Source organism: Ricinus communis, chromosome 7, assembly GCF_019578655.1.
Source record: "Ricinus communis isolate WT05 ecotype wild-type chromosome 7, ASM1957865v1, whole genome shotgun sequence".
NCBI lineage: Eukaryota > Viridiplantae > Streptophyta > Magnoliopsida > Malpighiales > Euphorbiaceae > Ricinus > Ricinus communis.
In genome coordinates this window covers 29253159-29277174 of record NC_063262.1, presented here as the reverse complement: position 1 = coordinate 29277174, position 24016 = coordinate 29253159, and the positions used below count along the sequence as shown (strand labels likewise).

At 34.0% G+C, this 24016-nt stretch overlaps 3 protein-coding genes across 5 annotated transcripts; 2 read left to right on the top strand and 1 right to left on the bottom strand.

Annotated features, from left to right (window-relative positions):
• Positions 1-965: 965 nt before the first annotated feature.
• Positions 966-7968, bottom strand: LOC8285480 (protease Do-like 10, mitochondrial). Its single transcript, XM_048377361.1, has 8 exons — positions 7562-7968; positions 6911-7156; positions 4769-4964; positions 3983-4242; positions 3526-3653; positions 2882-3085; positions 1636-1686; positions 966-1375 (listed from the first exon to the last, which is right to left on the bottom strand). The coding sequence occupies exons 1-8, from the start codon at positions 7887-7889 to the stop codon at positions 1169-1171; spliced, it is 1620 nt and encodes a 539-aa protein (XP_048233318.1). The 5' UTR covers positions 7890-7968; the 3' UTR covers positions 966-1168.
• Positions 7969-9414: 1446 nt separating this feature from the next.
• On the top strand, positions 9415-11543 carry LOC8263443. Its single transcript, XM_002514719.4, has 4 exons — positions 9415-9989; positions 10049-10130; positions 10212-10329; positions 10471-11543. Exons 1-4 carry the CDS (start codon positions 9869-9871, stop codon positions 11146-11148), a joined length of 999 nt encoding a protein of 332 aa, XP_002514765.1. The 5' UTR covers positions 9415-9868; the 3' UTR covers positions 11149-11543.
• Positions 11544-18944: 7401 nt separating this feature from the next.
• On the top strand, positions 18945-22991 carry LOC8263444 (protein ASYMMETRIC LEAVES 2). 3 transcript variants are annotated; one of them, XM_015716718.3, is made up of 3 exons: positions 18945-19628; positions 21215-21902; positions 22743-22991. In XM_015716718.3, the coding sequence occupies exon 2, from the start codon at positions 21230-21232 to the stop codon at positions 21884-21886; it is 657 nt and encodes a 218-aa protein (XP_015572204.1). In that variant the 5' UTR covers positions 18945-19628; positions 21215-21229; the 3' UTR covers positions 21887-21902; positions 22743-22991. The 3 variants fall into 3 exon arrangements, with proteins under 3 accessions (XP_015572204.1, XP_002514766.1, XP_015572205.1); XM_002514720.3 differs by having other exon boundaries at positions 18945-19798; XM_015716719.2 differs by lacking the exon at positions 18945-19628 and adding an exon at positions 19831-20743.
• The last annotated feature ends 1025 nt before the right edge of the window (positions 22992-24016 follow it).

Genomic DNA, 24016 nt, shown 5'->3' with positions numbered 1-24016 from the left:
AATAACTCTAATCCGAAACGATCAGACCCTGAAATCCACATGATCTGAGACTCCATAATACCCGATACTAATTAAAGCAAAATATTAATGTATCAACACAGCTTTATCATTGCAATAATAATAATATTATTATTAATTATTTATTATTATTATTATTATTATTTTCAATAAAATATTATTATTATAAATTAAAGAAACAAAAGGGAAAAAAATAGTAGTGATATGTAAAGTATATTTATATGAAGTATTAAATTATTATTCTAATATGATATAAATATATTTATTTTCTCTTAAAATAAATATGTCTTACAAGTATTAATATATTTTTATTAGTGTATATGATATAAGTTATACATAGCATACACAATTTTCGACTTAATGATCCTATCATTAGGTCATTAACAAAAATCTCAAAGTAATTGACATGATTTATTTTCTCTTATAAGACTCAAGTTCAGATACTGATTAAGGTTATTTCTAATTTCTTTTACTGTTTTAGGACCATATTAAATCATGATTTTTTAACTCCTATAAAACATATAGTTATTATAATAAATATTTTTTAAATATTACTTTTCATAATTTTTCAATTTTTGATTCTTTTGACTATTTTAACCGAAATCAGACTAGAATAAGAACCATAGTCGCAAATCAGCCCTGAACAGTTCAACCACTTATACCTTGAGCCCTGAGCTCCAACTTCAAAATCCTAAACCCTAAACATTTGCTTCTAAAAACATAAAAATGATATATATTTCACTCAAAAGATTTATAATGTAAAATAGGAATATAGTTTTCCAGTAATAAAAATAATAATTTTGTATAAATACCTATGATTATTCTTTCAGTTAGGACCATCATAGACTCTTTTTCTGGTTGGGTTCATATGCTTTTCCATCGATTTTTTTCATATACTCTGCCCCATGAATAACTTATCAAGAAATACTAGTGCTATTTGAATCACATTAGCAAGCCAAATTCATCCTAAACCATATTGAAAGTGAAAAAACTAAATTCAACAACTAACATATTGCCTGAGTAATAGGATATAGCTCAATTGGTATGACAAGCATGGGCTTAAGCACCCAAATGCTAACCATATTTGCGACTGTCATCTATCAAAATATTCGGCCGAAAGACAGCTTCAGCAGGCCACTTCCAATTCCTTCTACTCATCAATAAGGTCACAGGACTTGGCAGAAGGTATCCTGTGATGTTTCAAAATTTTTGAAGTCGCTAATTTTGCAAGGTTATAATTCAATACAATTACCCTATCATCATCCAAATCAAACCTCAGGCGTTCTGCACTACAACCCTCAACAAGCTGGCACAAATGCTTCAAATTTTCAATTACCACTCCATTGACTTTTTTAACCTGCTCATCATAGTTGAAATTGTATATAAATAAGTATTGCATGGAACATATATTTAAAAGAAAAGGACTAATAATAACTATGGTCCTGCTTATCCTGAGGGCGAGCTGAGAAAAATCCACCTCTCAGCAAGTCCCAAAATAAAAGGGCACAGACCATCTCAACGTCAGTTACAGCCCTTATATACATATATGATCCCTCAAAAATAAGATTCATTTAAAATATATCGCAATTTATAATTAAATTGGAAATATGCTGGCACCTGTAACTCTGCAAGACGCTCGTATCCTGCATTTATATCATCCATCAGCACCTGAACCAAATAAGCACTTGTAAGTATACATGAGGTAATAATATCAATAATTTGCTCAACAAGAGCGATCTTGACAGTACACTAAAATAGCACTGAGAATTTTGTAAAAGCTCTCCACCAAGAGGTAAAACGAAAAGTTAGCCTCGTTTCTTGTGGTGGTGGCAAAAGCGCTTTTGCCAGAACAAAATATCAGTTTTTAGTTTTCAAAACTTTTGAAGAAAAGCAAGTAAATTTATATTTTTCCAAAAGCATATTTGATAAAAGCAGTTTATAAGAACTTGCATAATCTATTAATAGAAAAATCTAAAATCTGTATTTTTGATACCCAACAGCATTTCCAAATAGGCTCCATAATGTTATACCACAAGCCAAATGGGTGTGCATGTTGCATGCTCTACAATCTCAAGAAGAAAATCTGACTATAAAGATATTAACGAGGTCTTAATGACTGATTAGTAGGTTTATGATATCACTAACTTGTGATTCAACCATAACTTGACACCATTAGTTACATCCAATACAATAGGACACCTTTTACGGATGCCTTTGTAGGATGCAAATATTCACATGAGTCAAAGGCTGCCAAGGATGGTAATTGATATATAAGATATTAGAATCCTATTCTAAATAGGTTACCTAGATTAGAACTTATATAATTAGGAAGTTCTTATAAGACAAGACTAAATTATAGTTTCCTATTTCTAACTTTCCTACTTCTATGTAATAAGCAAGTCTTATTTAAAGGACGTAACAAATAAATAAAAAATAAGACAAGCAGAATTTTACCAAACTTAAGAGATCAGAAACTCTCTTTCAAAACAGGTTCTAAGGTTTCAAACTCCCTTCTAATGAGCTTGAGTGATTCAAACAGAATAGGTCGAACAAGGAATAAGAACAAAGGAAAAGCTGTCACGATCCTTATCTTGTGGTCTTAACAACACCTCATCCTAGACATGAAAACTAGTATTTGGTCATGCAAAACTCACTCGATGCATTCAAACATGGAAAGTAACTTCTCTTGGGCAAGCTTCATTTTCACTTTTCCTTCTACATTTACCAACTGGGACTCAGGTGTTGTCTTTCATGGAAATATTTACATTCTTGATATATGTGAAGACAGTAAAAAAAATTTCATAAAATGGGAAGGCTTTGTCAAACGAAATTCACAGTTACGCTATCAAAGAAACACACAGACCTGGGAAAGAATCACAAGTTGTTCGCCAGCCTTTTTAGGTAGCTCCCTCAGTGCATGTTCACACAATCGACGAGGTGATGAATTATACCAGTCTTCTCCATACTCATGAAGATATGGCTGAGTAAGTGGAACAAAGACCAGACCAGCAAAAATATAATAACTAGGAAGCTTGTCAAATTGATGAACTGGAACTAGTGGCTGCAACTGCAAAATCCACATTCTTAGTGATTAGTAAATGAAGTAAATATTACCATAGACTGATAGCAGAGTCTTAAGAAATCATGTTCCCCCTGCCTATAGGTTTCCAACGCCATAGTACCTCTTTATTCTTCATCCTTTACATGGATCAGTGGTATAAAGATGTGCTACAGAAATTATGGATTAAAATAATATTTTCTGCTCAATAAAGCACTGTTCTGTTATTCTTTTAGTTCATATTTTCAATAAGGGTGCTATGTTATGAAAGGAAAAGAAGTCATAATTTTATTGAACAAAAGGTTCTATGCCATTTCACATTATGCTTTAGTAAAGACAGGAATTCTTGCCCACACCCAGAACAAAGTTTGGCATATGTACACTTAGTGTAGACAAGTTTTTTCTTTAAAGATAAATATGTGATGATCACAAAATAAACCATGACTTACAGGTCTGATAATGATATTGTATTCCTGCTCTTCACCATCCCTCAGAATTCTTACTAAAGCTGTTTCATTGGGTTTCTTCATAGACACCAAATGATCAAAAGTTATCCGCTCTCTATTCCGGAAAGGAACTGCAGAGTTTATAACTCACGTTACAAATTAAGAGCACGAGGGTGAAAAAACATATGGTGAGAAGAAGAAAACCAACAACAAATGGTTACTGAAATTTGACTTGAATCCTAGAAGAATAACAGATGTCGAGAAGAAACTATGCAAGCTCACCGAGAGGTATTAGGAAAGCATTTTTAAAAAAGAATTCACAATGGTTACTGAAGAGGCCTAACAAAAGCAATCACATTATTCTTTTCCCTTTTTTAACTGTATTTGGTTAGCTTGTATATCCATAATGTTGCCAGGTGTCAACTAATATAAAAGGAATAAAGATGTACAAAGTGAATACCTGTTCCATCATTTGCTATAGGTACACCATCAAATGCAAGGATAATATCATCTTTTCTTAGGACTCTATGTGCATCTGATAAAGGATTAATTTTGCTCACAAGTACTCCGGTCATTTCAGGATGCATACCAAAGTGCTTTCTCAGTTGAACATTTTCAGTTGGCTGGCATGACAGACCCAGAGAACAGAATCCCACATATTTTCCATTTTCTTGCACACCGGCAATAAAGTGCTTAATCACAGGAACAGGAATTATGTAACTGGAAGTTACAAAACAGAAGTATTAACTAAAAGTAATTTTTCGATATATAAACAGATTAAACAATAAAAATTGACAGAAAATAAGAATTAACAAAATAACAAAAAGGAGTTGGTGAAAGGAAAAATACGATGATGTATGGCTAACAGTTAGATATATGTTCTTCAAGGCAACAACCTAATAGATATCTTGTTTTATATTTGTAGTCAGACATACTTGCCATTTATTCTATCAACTGTATATAATATAAACAGAAGTATGAATGAAGTGTTTTCAACTTTTCACAATTCTTTGTAATCTTTCTTTGTCCGTTTCACAGTATTTTGATCTTACATAAACATGTTCCAAACTTGAAATATGCAATATGTTATCCCTGAAACTTCTCCAAGCTATAAAGCTAAGTTAGGTTGCAATGAAGCTTGGAAGATGTGAACCCCAAACTTCTTCATCCTATCCTTAAAATATTTTCAGAAAGAATGATATTTCCGATCTTTTATCATCAAAGGAAAGCTACTGATACAACTCACCCAATGTTCTCAGCACCTGAAAGATTTTGAAAAGCTACACCAGCAACTTTAGTGCCCATTATTGCTGGACCACCACTATTCCCTGGATTTATAGCTGCATCAATTTGTATTGCCATCAACTGAGTTGCACCATGTACATATTGTGTGGGTTCAACTCTAGAGACAACACCTTTGGTAACAGAAATGTTGTCACCGCCTGCAATGAAAGAAAGAGACCACGAGTTCAGATCACATGTCTTCTCTCTGCAAAAATCCATGAACCAGTAGCATTTCCAGCTAATGTACTGAGGTCATCTTCTATGACACTATAGAAACTAAAACATTCTCAATAAAGACCCAAACAAACCCTAATTGTAATCTAGCCCCTAGCCCATGTATTTCATTACAAAATTTATTCAGTTCAATTAGAATTTCCGGGAATCCCAATTTCATTCTCAAATTAAAAGATAAGTATTGTTGTTAATTCTACTTATTGCATATAAGTGCTTCTTACTGTTTTCTTCAGTCTGAAATAAGAAGTCCAACCCAAAGGCTCTTTTTCATTTTTTCTTTCCAAAACCAAAATTAATATAGCAATCAAAAGATCCCAAAACCATATATTCCGACCAAACCAAACCAAATGATTTCAATTTTTACTTTTCTTCCTGTCCTCTCTGAATTTTAGTTTTGGTTTTGGATTAAGGGGGAAAAAACATTCAGATATTCTAACAAATAGATTTAAGGAATTCATATATAGGAAAATACTGAAATTTCAAAAGAAAAAAAAAGCAAACCTAAGTGACAGAAGGTAAGGCACATCTGCTAGCACCCACTAGAGCCATTATGTAAAGTCTTAAAATTCACCTTTAAAAGAGTGTTGATTAATCTCTTGATGAGTATCCATAAATTCATAGTGACCTTTGGGAAGTTTCTCTTGGGGAAAGTGGACACCACTTCAGTGGTACCATAAATAAGTCCCATATTGTGATATGTTATTGTTTACTTGATCTGCTGTATCTTTATATCGCTTGCTGAATACTAAACACGGGATACTAAAAATCTCCTTATCCCTTATATGCATCCAAACACCAATAAAAAAAAAATTTGTACATTCTTTTCATCTTCTTCCTACACTGTAGATTAAAAAGTTAATCTTTTGATTCTAATCAAACTAAACCTCCCAAACAAAAACTACGACTTGAACATATAAAAACTATGCAGATCACCTAAATTTGAGACGAGCCCTTTTTTTAAAAAGAAAAGCATAAATTCATAGAGACCTTTAATGTAGCAAGATTATGTGCCTCAACACATAGATTAAAGTTTTGTTATTGTAGCGTCCATATATACCTAATACTCTCCTCTCCAGATACCACAATTTGGTTCGAGTACCAAACTGGGGTACTTTTGCACTCCAGAATCTCTTTGATATGCCATCTGACCTCTATAACTGGAGTACCAATTAAATAAATGAAAAGAACGTCCTTTTATATTACTAAGTCGTTAAAGCAAGTGAAATGGAGCTCTTTAGACAATGCTGACGATGATTTTGAAGTCCCAAAGGCCAAAGAAGAAGATGACAGCACTAGGAAACCATCATATGCAAGAGAAAACAAACCCACGAAAAAGAAAATGAAGAACTTAAATTGTCCCTGACTGATATATTTATATTTTATTTTGTTCTACTTCTACAATTACTAATTAAATATGAACTTTTTTTAGTTTTCCAACTATGTTTTGTTATATTAATAATACCTGAATGTATGCCAGAAAAGTATCAAATTTAATTCTAAACTACATTTGATTCTTTATATATAAGTATAATGAATTTTTCTTTCTTTAGACCTTGTAATCGGTTAACTTAATTTAAAAGTATATATATAGACAAACTTTTAAAGGTCAAACAGATGACAAGGTCTAAAGAAAGAAAAACTTGTTAATTTTTACTAAAGGACCCAAAAATATAAATTTGATGTACCACGTTCCAAAAGAGTGAACCAACTAAGCCTGCCGTCTAGAGAGTTGTATATCTAGACAACGGCATACCATACCACGACCCACTATGTATCAGGTTCTAGGTAACTATTGATAGCATCCAATAACAAAAAACAGCTAGAACATAATACAAGCAGTATGGGATGCAGTGACATGTTATATTGTTACCTTGAGGATATCCAACTACAGCAACAGCTTCTTGTAAAAATGGGATGTCCCCTAGCTCCAAGAAGTTCATGCCATCCCAAAACTCTTCACTTTCAACAACCAGAATAGCTAAATCACATTCATGACCAATAGCTTGAACTTCGGCTCTATACTTGGTGGGAGACCCATGTCTTCTCACAAGTACAAATGTATGATCAGCCACAACATGAGCATTTGTGAGAATCCTCTTTCCAGGAATAACAAATCCTAATTTATGACAAAAACTTGAGTTAATAGAAAATATTAAAGAATGAAAAGAGTTTCAGCTTGTAGGATTAATCATAACAGTTTAGAAGTAAGAGACAGCAAATTTTTCTATTGTTGTCATTGAGTTTAAGTTATCCATCAAAGGTAATTTAAAACAAAGTGGAGAATCAAAGAGGCAACGTGTAATGGATGATGAAATATTTTGAGCAATGCAATTTGAGAATAGTGTTAGAATTGGATAGTGGTAAGTAGGGAGGGGAGGCATGTAGAGTATGATTATTGCCGATGGTAATCAACTGATTGATGCAAGCAAAGCAAGGAAATATCGGATGCTGAAGTGGAAAGTAGGCGACTAGAGGAATGAAAATAAATAATTAAAAGAAGAAGAAGAAGAAGATATAGTACCGGAACCCATAGACTCTCGCTGGGGCTTGTTCTGCCAAGGAAGGAAATAGTTGGGGCTGCTAGACACCGTGAATATCTTCACCACCGAGTCCAGTGCCAATTCTATTGCCAAATAATACGCATCCCTCAGCTCAGAATCATGCTTTGTTATTGAACTATACCACCGGGGAGACCAAGCTGCTGCTGCTGCTGCTGCTGTTTTAGTAGAATTTAACGAGTCATTCGCAAAGGATGGCATGATTTTGTTTGACTTTGTAAACAACGACCTCCTACTACTAGTAGTAAGACACCGTAGTTTCCGCGCTGTACGGACTGATGAACCCAGCATCCTCGCTTCTCACTTGCGGCCGGGGGTTCTTTCAGTTCAGTCCGCTGCTTCTTCCTTCCTGTTTGAGTTTTAAATTGTAAAAGTTAAGAAAGTTTTAGGGAATTTTGAGAGGGTAAATAATAAAGTTACTTTCTTTTAAAATAAAAATAGTCATATTTTATTTTAATCAACTAATTACATAATAATAATTTCTATAATTTCTTTTAAAAAAAATAGTAACCTGTAATTACAGATTTTATTTTAATTCACCAATAATATAATGGTAATCTATATAAATTTTTTAAGAAAGAAATTTGTAATTTGTAATTAAAAATTATGAATTAAAATGAAATTTATTTTAATTATATAAAATAATTTTAAAAATTTATATACTGTTAAAATATATAAAAATTAATTTAATTTATAAAAAATATAAAAATAATTACTATTTTTTATAATTTAATAATAAATTTCATGATTGAAAGAATTTAATATTTTTATGAATTTATTAATTTTTTTAAATTATTAAATTTTGTAAAAGTTATTATCTCTTTTATAATGTCATTTATTTTTTTCACAATCAGTTTCACTTACTTTAAATTAGTGTAATTTACGAAAAAAAAATAAAAATTATTATTATTTTTTAGAATTTAGCAATATATTTCACGATTACGAAAGAATTAATATTTTTATAACTTTATCGATTTTTCCTAAATTATTAAATTTCATAAAAGTTATTATTTTTCATTATATTATTCACTTTTTCACAACTAATAATATTTAAAAAAAATTAGTATAATTTTTAAAAATATATAAAAAAAAGATTTTCATCTTTTGTAATTTAGAAATATATTTCGCGATTATGAAAAATTTAATATTTTTCATAAATTTATCAATTTTTTATAAATTGTTAAATTTTAAAAAAGTAATTATTTTTTTGTAATATCATTTATTTTTTCGCAATTAGTAATACTTATAGAAAATTAGTATAATCTGTAAAATATATATATAAAGGAGATTGTCATTTTTTTTAATTTAGCAATATATTTTGCAATTACAAAATATATAGTATTTTTTATAAATTATTAAATTTTATAAAAGTAATCATTTTTTCACAATTGGTAACACTTACAAAAGATTAGCATAATTTATAAAAAATATGAAAAATATTATTTTCTTATAAAACATTAATTATTTTAGTAATTATAAAATTATAGAGGGTTTAATAGGTTGCCAGTCATCTTCATTTATAAAATTTAAACTAATTAAGATTGAATCCTATTCAAAACAAAGTAAAGTTACTTTATTTTAAACAAGGTCATCCTAAAAAATACCTTTTTAAAAACGTCTTAAAATTAATAAAATTAGTTTTGTACTGTATAGCTTCTTTTAAAAGAACAATACTGATTTTTAATTTTTTTTAAATATGGTGTAATTACTTTTTAGTTATTTTTTATTTTTTTAAATAATCAAAGAAAATTAAAAAATAATTAAAGAGAAATCAAAAAATAACCAATACCATATTTTAAAAAAAAATTAAAACATCTTATTTTTATACAGTAAAAATTAAAAAAAAAATTACACTTGTGTTTTTAATAAAAAAAAATAACATAAATACTTTTGTTGTTTTTTCCAAAAGTTTATCATCCCTTTCGTCTTGCTTAAGCCCATTTATTAATTGATCCAAGCTCATTTGTTAATTGGCCCACAGTTATATAAAATCAATAGGCAAGAATCGGATCAGCTGGCCCTGGCCGGTTTCTTTGCTATAAATGAAAAGGACATGCCAAATGTCTACTCCGAGTCCGAGGAATTTTATGTTAGGAATCAAACACAATTACTAATCCACGTTGAAATTATTGCCGGCCTAAGTTCCACGTGGGGCTCCCCGTATTTTACTTACATTACAAGCTGATGTTTACATATTCCATATTGGAAATATGCATATGCATATGCACTAGCTGTTCATCTCTGTCTAATCACTCATCCCTGAAATAATTATGAAAGGACGGAAGGACAGAGACGAGGACCTTCTTTTGTTCAAGGAATTGCACAAACGTGAAAAGGATCGTTTTGCCAGTCTCCTCCAGCCCGTTTCTGACGAGTTCGAGCCCCATGATGGTATGTATGTAGTTAAAGTTAAATGATTTATTGCTTCTAACTGTATTGAAATAACGCAGGGAATTACAGAATTAATGCATCTGGGAAGCAAGGATCCGGATATGGTCTTTTTGGTGAAGTCGATAAAAATGATTACAATTGGTAAATTAATTCTATTGTTTTCCTCTCCAATGTGTAATCTGCTATTCTGATGGATAAATAATATACACACGTGATGTGAAGGTTGAAAACACCACCAGCAACTCCTCTGTTCCCTTCTCTGGAAATGGAAGCAGCAGTAAATGCCCCTAAACTTGTGCTTCAACGGGAGATACCTACTGTACAACAACCTCTTTCACGGGTACGGATAATGTGTTTGGACTACTGATACTACAGTCCAGCTAATTAGGATGCAATCACAACTATCTACAATACAAGCGTGTATTTTCAGAAATTCTTTTTCTTTTCTTTCTTAATCTAATCTTTTCTGCTCCGTAATCAGTTTGCAACTAGTGCAGAAGCACCGAAGCCAAGTAGTAATTTAAGGGTGCCCGTAAGATCCATCACCCCATCGTGTCAAACGCCATCTCAGAGTGCGGATGCCAAACTAATTAACCAAAAAATGGCCCTATCAGCCCCCTATCAGAACAAACCAAGGCACCAAAAACAGACTCAAAGAAATCCCCCAGCCAAGAATATCGCGGATTCAAATGCTAAGCCTACCACTACTGCTGCTGCAAGTATCACAAATATTGTTTCACCTCGTGTAGTAAAGGTGGCTCAAGTTCTTGGATTTTCCAATGGCACGCCTCCTAATCTAAGGACAGATCGTGCAATCTCCGCTATTCGAGGCCGACCCGTATCGAGCAGCACCCCAACACTATCAATTCAACAAAAATCAAGGAGGCAATCCTGCTCACCAAGTGTGACCCGGGGTCGAAAAGAGAATACTGAAACAACTTTGACAACTCAAAAAGGGAAGTTTCAGACAGCTGGGACTATGAATATTCGTAATAAAGGGACTCAAAATTTATTTGGAAGTAGAATGGTAGACAAATTAATGAATGCTAGAAAGATGGGCGCCAGCGAAAGAGAAGCAAAACCAAAGCCTCTAGCTACTGATTGTAGTTCTGATAAGGAGGTAAGCACTAACGGTGGCTTTGGAAATAAGAGTATCTAAAAGTTTCAACGAAATCCTACATGCACTCATAAGCACCAATTCTGTTACTTTTTTTTTTTTTTAATTTTTATAATAAGAGTTATTTTTATTAAATATATAATGGGAAAAAACATATCATTGGAGCTATGCACTATCCAAAGCCAATAGGCCAACCAAATACACTCAAGAAATTCCTAAACAACACCAATGATATGTGAAAAAACCCGGGAACCTCAGTGGGCAACATAAATAAATACAACATAACAAAACAAGAAAACAGAGCTAACAATTCTGTTACTTTTAGAACCAAAAGTTTGCAATTGGCCACTTAGAGATAAGAACCGATTGAGAAAGAGTTTGGGTGGTGAAACATAACTTTAGAACTTCAATTGATTGACCCCTTCTAAACCCAACAGCAACTTGGTGAATCAATTGTCCCAGTGTTGAATTCTTATATGAATCCATGCTTTAGTTTTAGTGTAATTCAATTGAATCTAGAGTTACTATAATCATTACTTCTAATTCAATTTCTATTGTTAGATATTGATTACAATTCTCGCGGAAAAATATTGATTTACTTTTTATTATTTTTAAGCGACCTTTGCTTACAGTTCAAATCTAACAATTTATATATTAAAATTTAAAATATATAAAATATTTTAATAAAGATAATAGAATTTATGGTTGGAGGTTATCATCGAACCTCGAGGAACGATATGTGCCTTTAATTGCAGATCCTCGACTCTAAGCTTAAGTTTTCTTTTGTGTCAATCATAGTAACATTATTTCATTAGTGTTATTAACTCTTTATCCAAATCGATTACGATTGTTGTTTGTTCTTTTTTCACTTATGTATTATTCTAATTGGACACAGTTTAATTTATCTTCACTAAAATACGATTAACATTTTGTAATGTTATAAAAAGGACGATTGATATGAATGCCACAACTGTACGAAGCCTCTACTATGCACGTGTGCTATGAGCTAACATCTTTGAAATGTATTTAAGTACCAGTTATCTTCAATAAAAATCATTAAGCTAGTCATATTCCTTCTTCTATTTTTCTGTTTTTCATCACTCTTCTTTTAAAAAATAACATTTGGTATCAGAGCATTCTTCTTAAGGGACCTGTGAGTGTCTTAGAGAGTTTATTTTCTAGAGAGCACCTAAACACTAATCATACCTTTTACAGAAATTAAACCTCAAAATCATGAAAGTTGAGGCAGGTTTCTCTCAAATTGCTCCACTAACCTTTGGTGGGGAGAATTATCAAATTTGGGCAATGCATATGGAAGCTTATCTTGATACCTTGGATGTATGGGAGGCTGTGGAAGATGCAAATTTTCATGTCCGAGCTCTACCAGATGACCCCACAATGGCTCAACTTAGAAACCACAAAGATAGAAAAGCAAAAAAGACAAAGGCAAAGGCCATTCTTTTTGCAGCAGTCTCACCCTTAATTTTCACTAGAGTTATGAATCTGGAATCAATGAATGCCATTTGGAATTACCTTCGAGATGAATCATGATAAGAGAATTAAAGGCATAAAAGTATTGAACCTTATTAGAGAATTTGAAGTTCTTAAGATGAAGGAGTCTGAAACTATTAAAGAATATTCTGATAAGCTTCTCAAAATCGCAAATCAAGTAAAATTACTTGGCATTGAACTTTCTGATTCTAGAATTGTTCAAAAGCTTCTTGTAACTGTACCTGAGAGATTTGAAGCCTCAATTTCTACTTTAGAAAAAAACTAAGGATATCTCAAGTATTACTTTGGCAAAAGTACTTCATGCTTTGCATGCTACTAAACAGAAACGGCTTATAAGGCAAAAGGGTATAGCTGAAGGAGCTCTGCCGTCAAAGCACTAATCTGGTGGTATGGAATAGAAAAAGAAAAAGGCTTTATAATTAAAGGCTAGAAGACAAGGTTTACTTGCTAAAGTAGGTCTTTACGGCTTAAAACAAGCTCAAAGAGTCTGGTACAACAGAATTAATGATCATCTATTAAGTTTGGATTTTTAAAAAAGTCCATCAGAAGATACACTCTATGTTAAGCATTTCGGTGCAGAAATTCTAATTATTTCTTTGTATGTGGATGATCTTTTGATAACAGGAAGTAATGCATCACTTATTGAAGAATTTAAGCAAGAAATAATGAATGTTTTTGAAATGGCAGATCTTGGTCTTATGACTTATTTCCTAAGTATGGAGGTCACTCAAAGGAAGCATGAAATTTTCTATCTGTCAAAAGAAGTATGCAAAAGGAAATCCTCAAGAAAGTATACCTTGATGACTGCAAAGCAATAAACATTCTTATGAATCAAAAGCAAAAGTTCAACAAGGAGGATTGTCACGACCCCACCCGTGGGCCCGTGACCGGCACTAGGGAATGGGTAGGCTTAAGGCCACCGAAACCCGTAGTAAGCCTGACACTCACTGATTTAAACAAATCTCATCTCAAATTAATATTATTAAAGCCACAAATTATCTTAATAGTTACACTTTACAAAATTACTTCGGTCTACCAGAAAATACTAGGCGAGACCCGAAGCTCAGAAAATTTACAACTGATACATTTACTATTACTACTGCGGAGAATCTAAGATTTACCATTTTACATACCAAATCAAATACTTCACCCGATGATGAAGGAGTCAGTTCACCGAATAAGAGTCATGGAGAACTAACAAATACGAATCCGAAAAAAATATAAATGGAGACCGCTACCCCGAGAGTGAGTTAAAATCATATATCTAAAACAGTTTCAAATATCTCAATGTCACATTCATTTAATTTTAAAATAATTAGTAAATCACGCGAACCATACGTGTCATGCCATGCTTAAACAAAATTTATTCCACATGCAACGGGACAGGAGTACTTCAAGAGAACTCTAATCCCAACTCTAAAATCTCGATTATTTCAACACTTATGTCTCAACTAACCTCAACTCTATCATCTCAAACCTCTCATTCCAATAGGATCGGCTCCCGGAGAGCAAAGCTCGACCAGGGACCTTACCTCCGACCGGCCACTTAACTCTCGGCCTTAGCCTTTTGGCTCTCTTATCCAATAAGATCGGGCGCCCCGAGAGCAATGCTCACCGTGGACCTTACCTCCAGTCTGGTCACTTAAATATCCAAATAAGAAATCTAGTAGCCATTCGACTCTCTTAATCCAATAAGACTGGCGCCCCGAGAGCAATGCTCGACCAGGGACCTTACCTCCAGTCTGGTCACTTAAATTTCCAAATAAGCCGGCGCCCCGAGAGCAAAGCTCGACCAGGGACCTTTACTCCGGCAACCACACTCTACTAAGCCCAGAGAGCGATGCTCGACCAGGGCAGGTCCTAATCTTTCTTTCTTAAAATTTTTACCTCTTTACCCTTTTCTTATCTCTCTCATATTATATTGGACACTCATCCAACTCCTATGTTCTACTGCCGTCCCATCCTGAGTCATCATGCAATATTAAAATTGGTAATAAAGGAAAAACATATTTAAATAGTAATTAAAAGCATCATGCAAATGATAATAATAATAATTGAATGAAAAATTGAAATTGCAAATAAATATTCACAGTAGCAAATCAAATTTTATGCATGACACGTGCGTAAACGATATATGACTTTAACTCACGAATTAGGGCGACCTCCTAGCTCGGCCTTAGGTGTCTCGGTAGAGCGAGCCAATGCATGATCATCTAATCACGGAAAACAATTTATCAAAACGATGAAAGAATTACAATAGATCCTAGGTCTAGATTCCTAGGATCGACTGTCTAAGAATCTCGACTCGGGAACTACCGAAATTCGGCAGAACCTCCCTACAACACGAACATTACCCCCCGTAAAACGGGTCCAGACTGCCGGAAAAACACTCCAAATACTTACAATTAAAACAACGGGAGTCGGGTCCCCAAACTTCACTATTTCCGACCACACAAAGACAAAACACAAGGGCGTAACCGAGCGACAATTATTTATGACTTACAAATACCATCAAATACACAATATAAACCAAAAGACACAATTAAACTAAGAATTTCTAAAAATAACGGGCCAAAGAAAATTACCGAGACGCCGATCGCTTTGGCCGACTCGCTTCCAAACTCACGGAGTCCAATCGACGATCCGAACACACCATCGGACTCACAACGACGCTACCGATGACGATCCCCGCTTTCGATTTTCCGATCCGACACCCGACCATCCGGAGAAATTTATGGACGATCTCGACCGTCGATTCGCAAACGAAACCCGATCGCCACGAAACTAGTGCCATCGCGGCTTGAGTCGGAGTGGGAGAGTCGGGATATGTCCTCCGATTGTCCATCCTCCCACGGAGTCGGCCGGAAAAGCCCAAACACGCCGGCCGCCACCATTTTCTCTCTCCACCGATCTTCCGTCTCCGGCCACCACAGGCCGCCGCTACTAAAAGAAAGCTCGCCGAGAGAGCCGATCGCCACCCAACTCGGCCGCTAAACGCCGGAAGCCGAAGCCGCCACACGCCAATCCGCCGCCTACCACGCCGCCTGCCGGAGTTGGCTGCTCGCCGCTTCTTCCACAACAAGACGCCGGGCCAACGCCCACGCCTCGACGGGCCGCCGACGCGAACTTCTCTCTTCCCGACGCCAGCACTCTCTCTCCTCCTTTCTTCTTCCCCGACTTCTTTTCTTTCAATATCGACATTAGGCCCCCGAACTTTTCCTTATTACAATTTGGTCCCTCAACTTCCTTAATTACTTACAATTTCATCCTGCAGAATTTAAATTTGACCCCCAAACTTCTTTTTAGCCTTACAATTAAGCCCTTAACTATTTAATTTTGGGCCAAATTAGAATTCACCGAAAATACACAATTACAAAAATACCCCCGACCGACATATTTATTTACGAAAATACCAAACTCACAAATTTCCATTAAAACCCCATAAAAATAAAATTATACTTTCAATCCTTATTCCAAAATAAATTTCCAATTTAGTCCTAACACACAATTAAATTAAATAATCAATTTTTCCAAAATTCTTTTATAAACACATCCTTTACAATTCTACCATAATTTTCCAATATATAATTTTACTTATATAAATATGCATTTGGAAAAATTTGAATAACCAAAATATAATCATTTTAAATTAAACCCAATAATAATGAGACTAAAATTAACTTAAATAAAAACTCATTATTAAATATATAAAAATTCCGGGTGTTACAAGGATGGAGCTGATAAAGCTGATAAAGCTGATGAAGCTCATTTCAAAGGATTAATAGGGTGTTTAATGTAACTTACAACAACAAGGCCTGACATCCTATTTGCAATAAGTGTTCTGTCAAGATTCATGCATTGCTCAAGTGAACTGCACTTGAAGGCAGCAAAAAGAATTGTAAGATACATCAAAAGAACTGTTAGTTTTGAAATGACGTATTGCAAGGAACAAAATTTCAGATTATTCGGTTACTCTGACAGTGATTGGGTAGGTTCTTTAGATGATATGAAAAGTACTTCAGGGTACTGTTTCAGCATGGCTTCATGGATTTTCTCTTGGTGTTCTAAGAAGTAAGAAATAGTAGCTTAATCAACAGCAGAAGCTGAGTTTATCGCAGCAACAACAGCTGAAAATAAAGCCATTTGGTTGAGAAGTATCCTAGCGAGTCAAAGCTTGAAAGAAGCTCAAGGCACAGAAATCCTGGTGGACAATTGAGCAACAATTTCAATTTCACATAATCTTGTATTTCATAGAAAGACTAAGCATTTTAATGTCAAATTATTTTATTTGAGAGAAGTGCAAGAGAATGGAGATATAAGTCTTATTTATTGCAAAACAGAGGACCCAGCTGATATTTTTACCAAATTCTTTTCACTTAACAGGTTTGAGTTTCTGAGGAATAAGCTTGGAGTTTGCAGCTTCCAAGGCAAGGGGGGAGTGTTGAAAACATGCCTTAGGAATCTGTCAATGAATGTTTTACCGTTAGCTTCTTGTTTTTTGCTTAATTGTTATTTTATAGCTGGTACTTTACTTAAACAGTGGAATATGTTGTTAGTGTGTGCTATCAGCTAGCATCTTTGAAATGTATTTAAGTCCAAGTTATTTTTCATAAAAATCATTCAACTAGTCATATTCCTTTTTCTATTTTTTTTGTTTTCCATCACTTCTTTTAAAAAACAACAACGTACTAAAACTATCCATCTGGTTTTGTGGTGCAGTTGCTAAATTTTTAATTATTATTGAAAGAGAGAAAGATCATAGTGCATATTTATCTGAATCACATTTTGATGGTCATCTCTTCCCACTTGGTTCTTAGTAACTCATAATTATTATCCCAAAGAAAACTCATAATTTGGTCTCCAAACTTTATACTTTTTTCTAGATAGCCCCTTAAATGAAAATGTGTGACATTGAACCCTTGCTAGTCAATTTTGTATTATTAAGAGCAGATAAGCATGGAAAATGCTCTTGTTCACTTAAACTTTAGCAATCTGGAGCAAAAAATCACGGAAACCAAAATAAAGCATATTCATATTGTGGCATGGCAAAGCTTATAGCGCTATGATTATGGCAGCAAGTTGGAGCTTAAGATGCGGTTTAATATGGAGGCGAAAGAATGTGACTCTAATTTGTCGTAACTTGGAGATACGATGTTCAACAATTGAAAATGGAAAAACAATGACAAGACTAACTTCGAACAGCGATCGAACATGTTGTTTGACATTGCTGGTGTCTTGTAAAAATGGTAGAGGCGTATAAGCTAGTGGTACAATTAATTGTAATATGGAAAAGAAAAAAAGAAAAAGGAGCGTGGTTACTATCTGGAGCCTCAATGGACCATTTATGTAGTGGTGTTTATTTTGTGCTACAATAGAGTGGGCACTGTTTCTTAAGGAGGTAGCCGCTAGAGAGCAGAGAAGGAGACAATTCTTTTCTCTTTGTTAGGATTTTTCTATTCTTTTTATTCGAACTCCATGTGGGTTTTTTTGTTTAATTTCTTTTCTCATATGAATAGCTAATTATTCGATGCTGAGTGCTAGATATCTAATATGGGTCACCGTTTGATGATGGCAACTCATTAATTCAATCAAACTAATGCTTGATAGCACCAATCCGAGTAGTAGAGGAGCTCAATGACAAATGTTTCTACTTGGGGTTAAATAGTGAAGAGGTATAATTTTTAGATATTTATATAGTTTTGCCAACAAAAAAAAATTAAAACTCATATTAGACTATTAAATAAAAGATCGTATAATAATAAATAAGTGAGTAATATATATATGTAAAAAATTTAAAATTTAATAATAAATATTTAATATATATTTTATTATTTAAAATTAGTAAATATATGTTGGTGGTTTTTGAGAATAAATAACGGTATATTTTAAGTTTGAGGCAAGAATTTTCTAATTAAAATACTTGCTAAAACGTTGTTCTATAATAACTCCAAGTGAGTGGAAAAAAAATGGTTTTATGCCCATGGAACCAGGCGAGTGTTAGTTACATCAAGCACATGGAACTAATTGAGGGTCCGACAATGTTGAATATATTTGGTTAAGGAATTTAGTGGTATTGAACACTAGAGAGACAATGAAATAGTGGAAGCTAGTAAATGAAGTATTTGAGTTATTGTTATTTGAATTTATTAGGGAGGGAGGAATGAAGCGAAAGGGTTGAAGATATATTATATATATATATATATATAATTTATTATGATATGGGTTAGCGAAAAGCAATTATGTTGATAGGGGTATGGTAAAACAGAGAAGAGATGAGATGGTTGGTAATGGTACGTAACAGAGTGGGCAGAAATGGAACCTGAAAGGCTGGGTAAATGCAAAGAATAAAAAAGACGGTACTAGATATATAATGTAGATGCATGCTAATGGTAGTAGTGTACAGAGAGAAAAGGAGGATATGTCATGTCAAAACAACACAACATGCTCCAAGTCTCTGAAAGAGTCTGAGTAGGAATTATTATTACAATAATAATAAGAGGAAGAAGAAGGAGAAGAAGAAACAAAACACTCTCTCACTCTCACTCTCTCTCTCTCTCTCACATGCACATACACATTCACTCTTTCACTCGCTGCTCAAAGAAAGGCCTGGACTGTGTTTGCTTTCTCCGCGTCTCCTTAGCCTCTGCTCCTGGGGGGACTTTCCCCTTCTCCCTCGCAGTCGATAATACCACCCCATCTCTCTCTCTCTCTCTCTCTCTCTCTCTCTCTCTCTAGCTCAGAGTAAGACCATACTGACCCCCCACTTCATATATAATATATCCCTTACTCTCTCTCTTCCCCTAATATTTTGCTCACCATCATCATCATCTTTATATGCGTTATTCCTTGCCATTTGTTTCCGCCCAAGAAACAGAAACGATAAGATAGCCAAAAAAAGAAGACAATTTTGCATGAACCCCTATATCTTATCTCCTCGTCATATATTGTACTCCGAATTTCTCATCACAGCCATCCAACCAGAAAGCTAGAGAAGACATACAGATTTAGAGGTGAGGCTGCCAGTTTTTAATTAAGAGATCATCCATATTCTCTTACTCCTTCCTCCTCATTGATCATAAAAAGTAGAGGGCAGATAAGCAGTTTGAAGAAACATATATATATATATATATAAGGTTTGCGTTTGACCGAAGAAGGCGAGGTCACGTACACCCCTTACCAAGTACTACTAACACTCCTTTTCTTTTTTTCTGCTCTGGTAAAAAAAAAAAAAAAAAAAAATCTGTAATATCATACAGCTAGATGCATTCTCTTTTCTTTTATTACTTTTTCTGTAATTATATATATATTTTAAGGTATATGTTCTAATCAAAGTTTCAAGACAAAAAGAATAGGATCAGGGAGAATTCTTCATCCCAAGATCCTCCCACAGAATTCCAGAGTCAAGAGTCATCTTTTATTTTCTTTCATAATATTTCTCTCTTTTCTTTGAAAATTTATAAAAAAAAAAGGAAAAAAAAAAACCTTACTGTTGCTCCTTTCGGTGTATAATTCTTGTTTTAATAATATGGCAGAGGTTGATCCCGAGGTCTTCTAAAAGCTCTCATCTTTACGGAAGGAAAAAATGAACAATCTTCATTAGCAAGTTAATCAATCAATGTTGAGGATGATATTTCTATGAAATTCAAGCGAGATCTGCTCCCGAACCTTTCCATTGATAACAGTGAAATCAAAACTTTCCTACACGAGATCCAATCCACAGTCCTACCAAGCTCTCAAATCAACTAAAAACCTTCCTTTCTACCCTTGCCTCCTATTCCTTGTCCAACCCTTATTTCTTTTTCTTCTTCACTACTTAGGGTTTCTGAGTAGCCTAGCTCGAGAATTATAGGAAATACATCCTTGAATTCAGAGATATGAGATTTCTTTGATTTTCTTTTTTGTATAACAGTAAATCTCTAGACTATAAGATCCCACCACAGCTCAATTTATGGTGATTCACGTATTTTTACCATATATAACCTCTAATATCCATTTTGAGTTCGATCTCAGCCAAATAATCTCTATAATCAGAATCAGAAAGAGTTCATTGAGAAACCAGTCATTATAAGCATCTCTTGTACAGATCCTGCAAGATTAATCTTTCCATCCAATTTTAAGCGTACTAGTAAGTGCACAAATTTCTCTTCAAATATAAACCCGGCAGTACCTACGCATTTATCACATGTTTTCCTTGTCTTTTTGAGATCTCATCACCTAAACCCTAAAACCGGCCGTTTCAGCCGCCTGCCCTTTGTGCCATATAGATCCTCTCTCTTTCTCAACTCAGAGTTCATATCAATCTCTGTTAAACTTAAACTTACCTGTTTATGCTTTATCTATTTATTTATTTATGTCTAAAGGGTTTCTTCTTTTCTTTCTTTTGGTGACAATTGTTTGGAGCATATTACGTCCAAGAGCAAATACCTCAAATTTTTACCTCCTTACACATACATTAACTATAACTAATTAAAGTTGGGTTTAGTGATTGTCCTAATTAAGCCGTACGTTATGGTATTTCCATTGCACAGCACGTTGAACAAATATTTACATATATAGACTGTTAATTGACTAAATGTGTTGGTGATATACATGGCAGAAGAGAAGGGGGAACATGGCGTCATCATCAAATTCTCCATGTGCAGCCTGCAAATTTCTCAGGCGAAAATGCCAACCGGAATGTGTATTTGCTCCCTATTTTCCACCGGATCAGCCCCAGAAATTCGCCAACGTACACAAAGTTTTCGGGGCCAGCAACGTCACCAAATTGCTAAACGAGTTGCACCCCTCCCAGCGAGAGGATGCAGTGAATTCCTTGGCGTATGAGGCAGATATGCGTCTTAGGGACCCAGTGTACGGCTGCGTTGGTGTAATATCTCTCCTTCAGCACCAACTTCGCCAACTGCAGATGGATCTCAGTTGTGCGAAATCTGAGCTATCCAAATATCAGAACCTAGGCATCACTGGCCATGCTGGTCTATTTGCAGCTGCGGCTGCTGCTGCCACAGCCACCCACCATCATCCCCAGAACCTTGGGATCAATCTGATCGGAGCAGCTGGCGGTGGTGGCAGGGAGCACCACTACCACCACCAATTTTTCCCTAGGGATCAGCAGCAGATGATGAGGAGCTTTGATACAGCTGCCGCCAACACGTATGATGCAAGCCTCCTCGCTATGAATGTCTCTGCAAGTATTGGACAGCTGAGCCAATTCCAGCAACCCAGGGCTGCCGCTGGTGAAGACCGCCGCACCACCATTGACCCCTCTTAATTGGCAGTCTTCTCATGTAAGTTCGTCTTTCACTTCGTACCCGTATCATCATTTGAAGATATTCATATAGTATCTTTCGTAATTGGGGAATAAAAGGAAAAGCCTGCTGATATTAACCCAAAGAATTTTAACAGAGATTAACGTTAAACTCAAATATTGAATTAATATATGGGAAATTCCGTCAGTGCTAGGAAATTATTTAATTATACTAAATGCTTCTTTTTTTAGGCAAAGCTAACTTGGAGTAAGGCATATATATATTATGCCCTTGTTCGCGCAATGAAAATTATTTTGCCAAATTTAGATATAAGAAATTAGTAAACTAGTGATGCACATTAATTAATTCTGAATAAATAAATAAATATGAATTTTTTAATACTAATCATTATATATATATATATATATATATATATATATATATATATATATATATATATATATATATATATATTTAAAATTAAAAATTGTGGGTCAATTATTTATCAGTTTAGATTTAGGTTTAATATATAAGTAGAGATATTCGTTAATTTTATATATATATATATATATATATATATATATATATATATATATATATATATATATAGAGAGAGAGAGAGAGAGAGAGAGTGAGGACAATTAATGATGTTCAAATTAAAAGTAAATGTTAAATATTGGTTGGAAGAGTAGAGTTGAGTGTCCTAACTTGGGAGTTTGCCTGCAAAGCACACGGTTGTGCCACTGTAAACTCATATCGTGCAATTGGGATTTGGCACCACATTCAAATTGGATATGCAGTGGTAGTACCTGAGTCTATCCAATCAATGCACACTCCTCTCAAAGCTTTTTGACTTGATGTATTATTTTATATACGCAGGGCTGCACTGCACTTCTGAAGAATTCACTGAGAAAAGAGAAGGCAATTTTATCTTCATCTTCGTGATACCCCCTAATTGGATAGACAAATTTTGCTACGTTCATTTCTTTTCCTTTAGTTTTCCTAGCTACCTGTTTCAGCTCCTTAATCATCTAAGGAAAATACATGTTAAATTTGCCATGCCAAAAATGTAATTGCTTCTCCACCATCAATCACAGTACTTCGTGGGGTTTTGCCTCTTAAAATGTGCGTGGCAGGTGTATGGACTGGTTTTGTTTTCATCCCTTTGAGATTTTCTCTCTTTAAACTGTTAAATAGACAACAATATAATATTGTTTGCATTTTCAAGCTAACTTTCTCCTTTTTATCTTTTGTTTTCTTAGTTTATATTATATAAATAGGATTTCTCGTATCCTTCAAATGATGACCCCTGCATTCTCATGGTTCGGAATCCCATGTGAAGCTCGTGAGAAACTCATAATTATAGTATTGCCTCCACAGTAAGTATCAATACAATCGCATACAGTAGCATCCATTTCCAAAAGCTTTTCCCATCATTCAATAATCTTCTTACATATATTATTAGGGATAAAAAAAGATTAAGAATCAAGAGGTTAACATTTAGTCTTTTATCTCCGTTGACACACATTCTCATTAAAAGTAACCATTAAAATGGTTAATGTTTATAGTGCATTTTTGTTAATACTAATTATTACTCATCATTTCATACACATTTTAGGACAAAATTAACAACTTTATAACCTATACAAGATTTTTCCTAATAACTATATCAAGAACTATCATGGTTTTATTTATCACTGTTATCAAACCCTGATCTAGCCATATTTGCACTTAATCAAGTATTGGTAGAACAAAATTAACCTCTAATCTAGATATGGAAACAAAAAAGACTTTAATCGAAAGAGTTCCAAAACAAATATCTTTCTTTTTTATTATCATTTTCTTTGTTTAGAGGGATGCTAATTGTTAAAATTTCTCAAAATCCTATCAAATTATTAGAAAGTTATTGAGTTTTAATAAATGATTTGCACGTTCAATATAAATTTTGGCGCAATAGTAAAATTGAGAGTGAAGCTAGGATCCAAAACTTTCCATTGATAATCTCACTCCATCACTAGAAAGCAACAAAATTTGAGAGGCTTCATCTGTTGCATTGCAATGTCACCTGACAGGCTTTCATATTAGGTATTATTTAAGGATTTTTCCTTTTCCCCTTTCTACCCATTTTTCTTATATATATATATATATACACG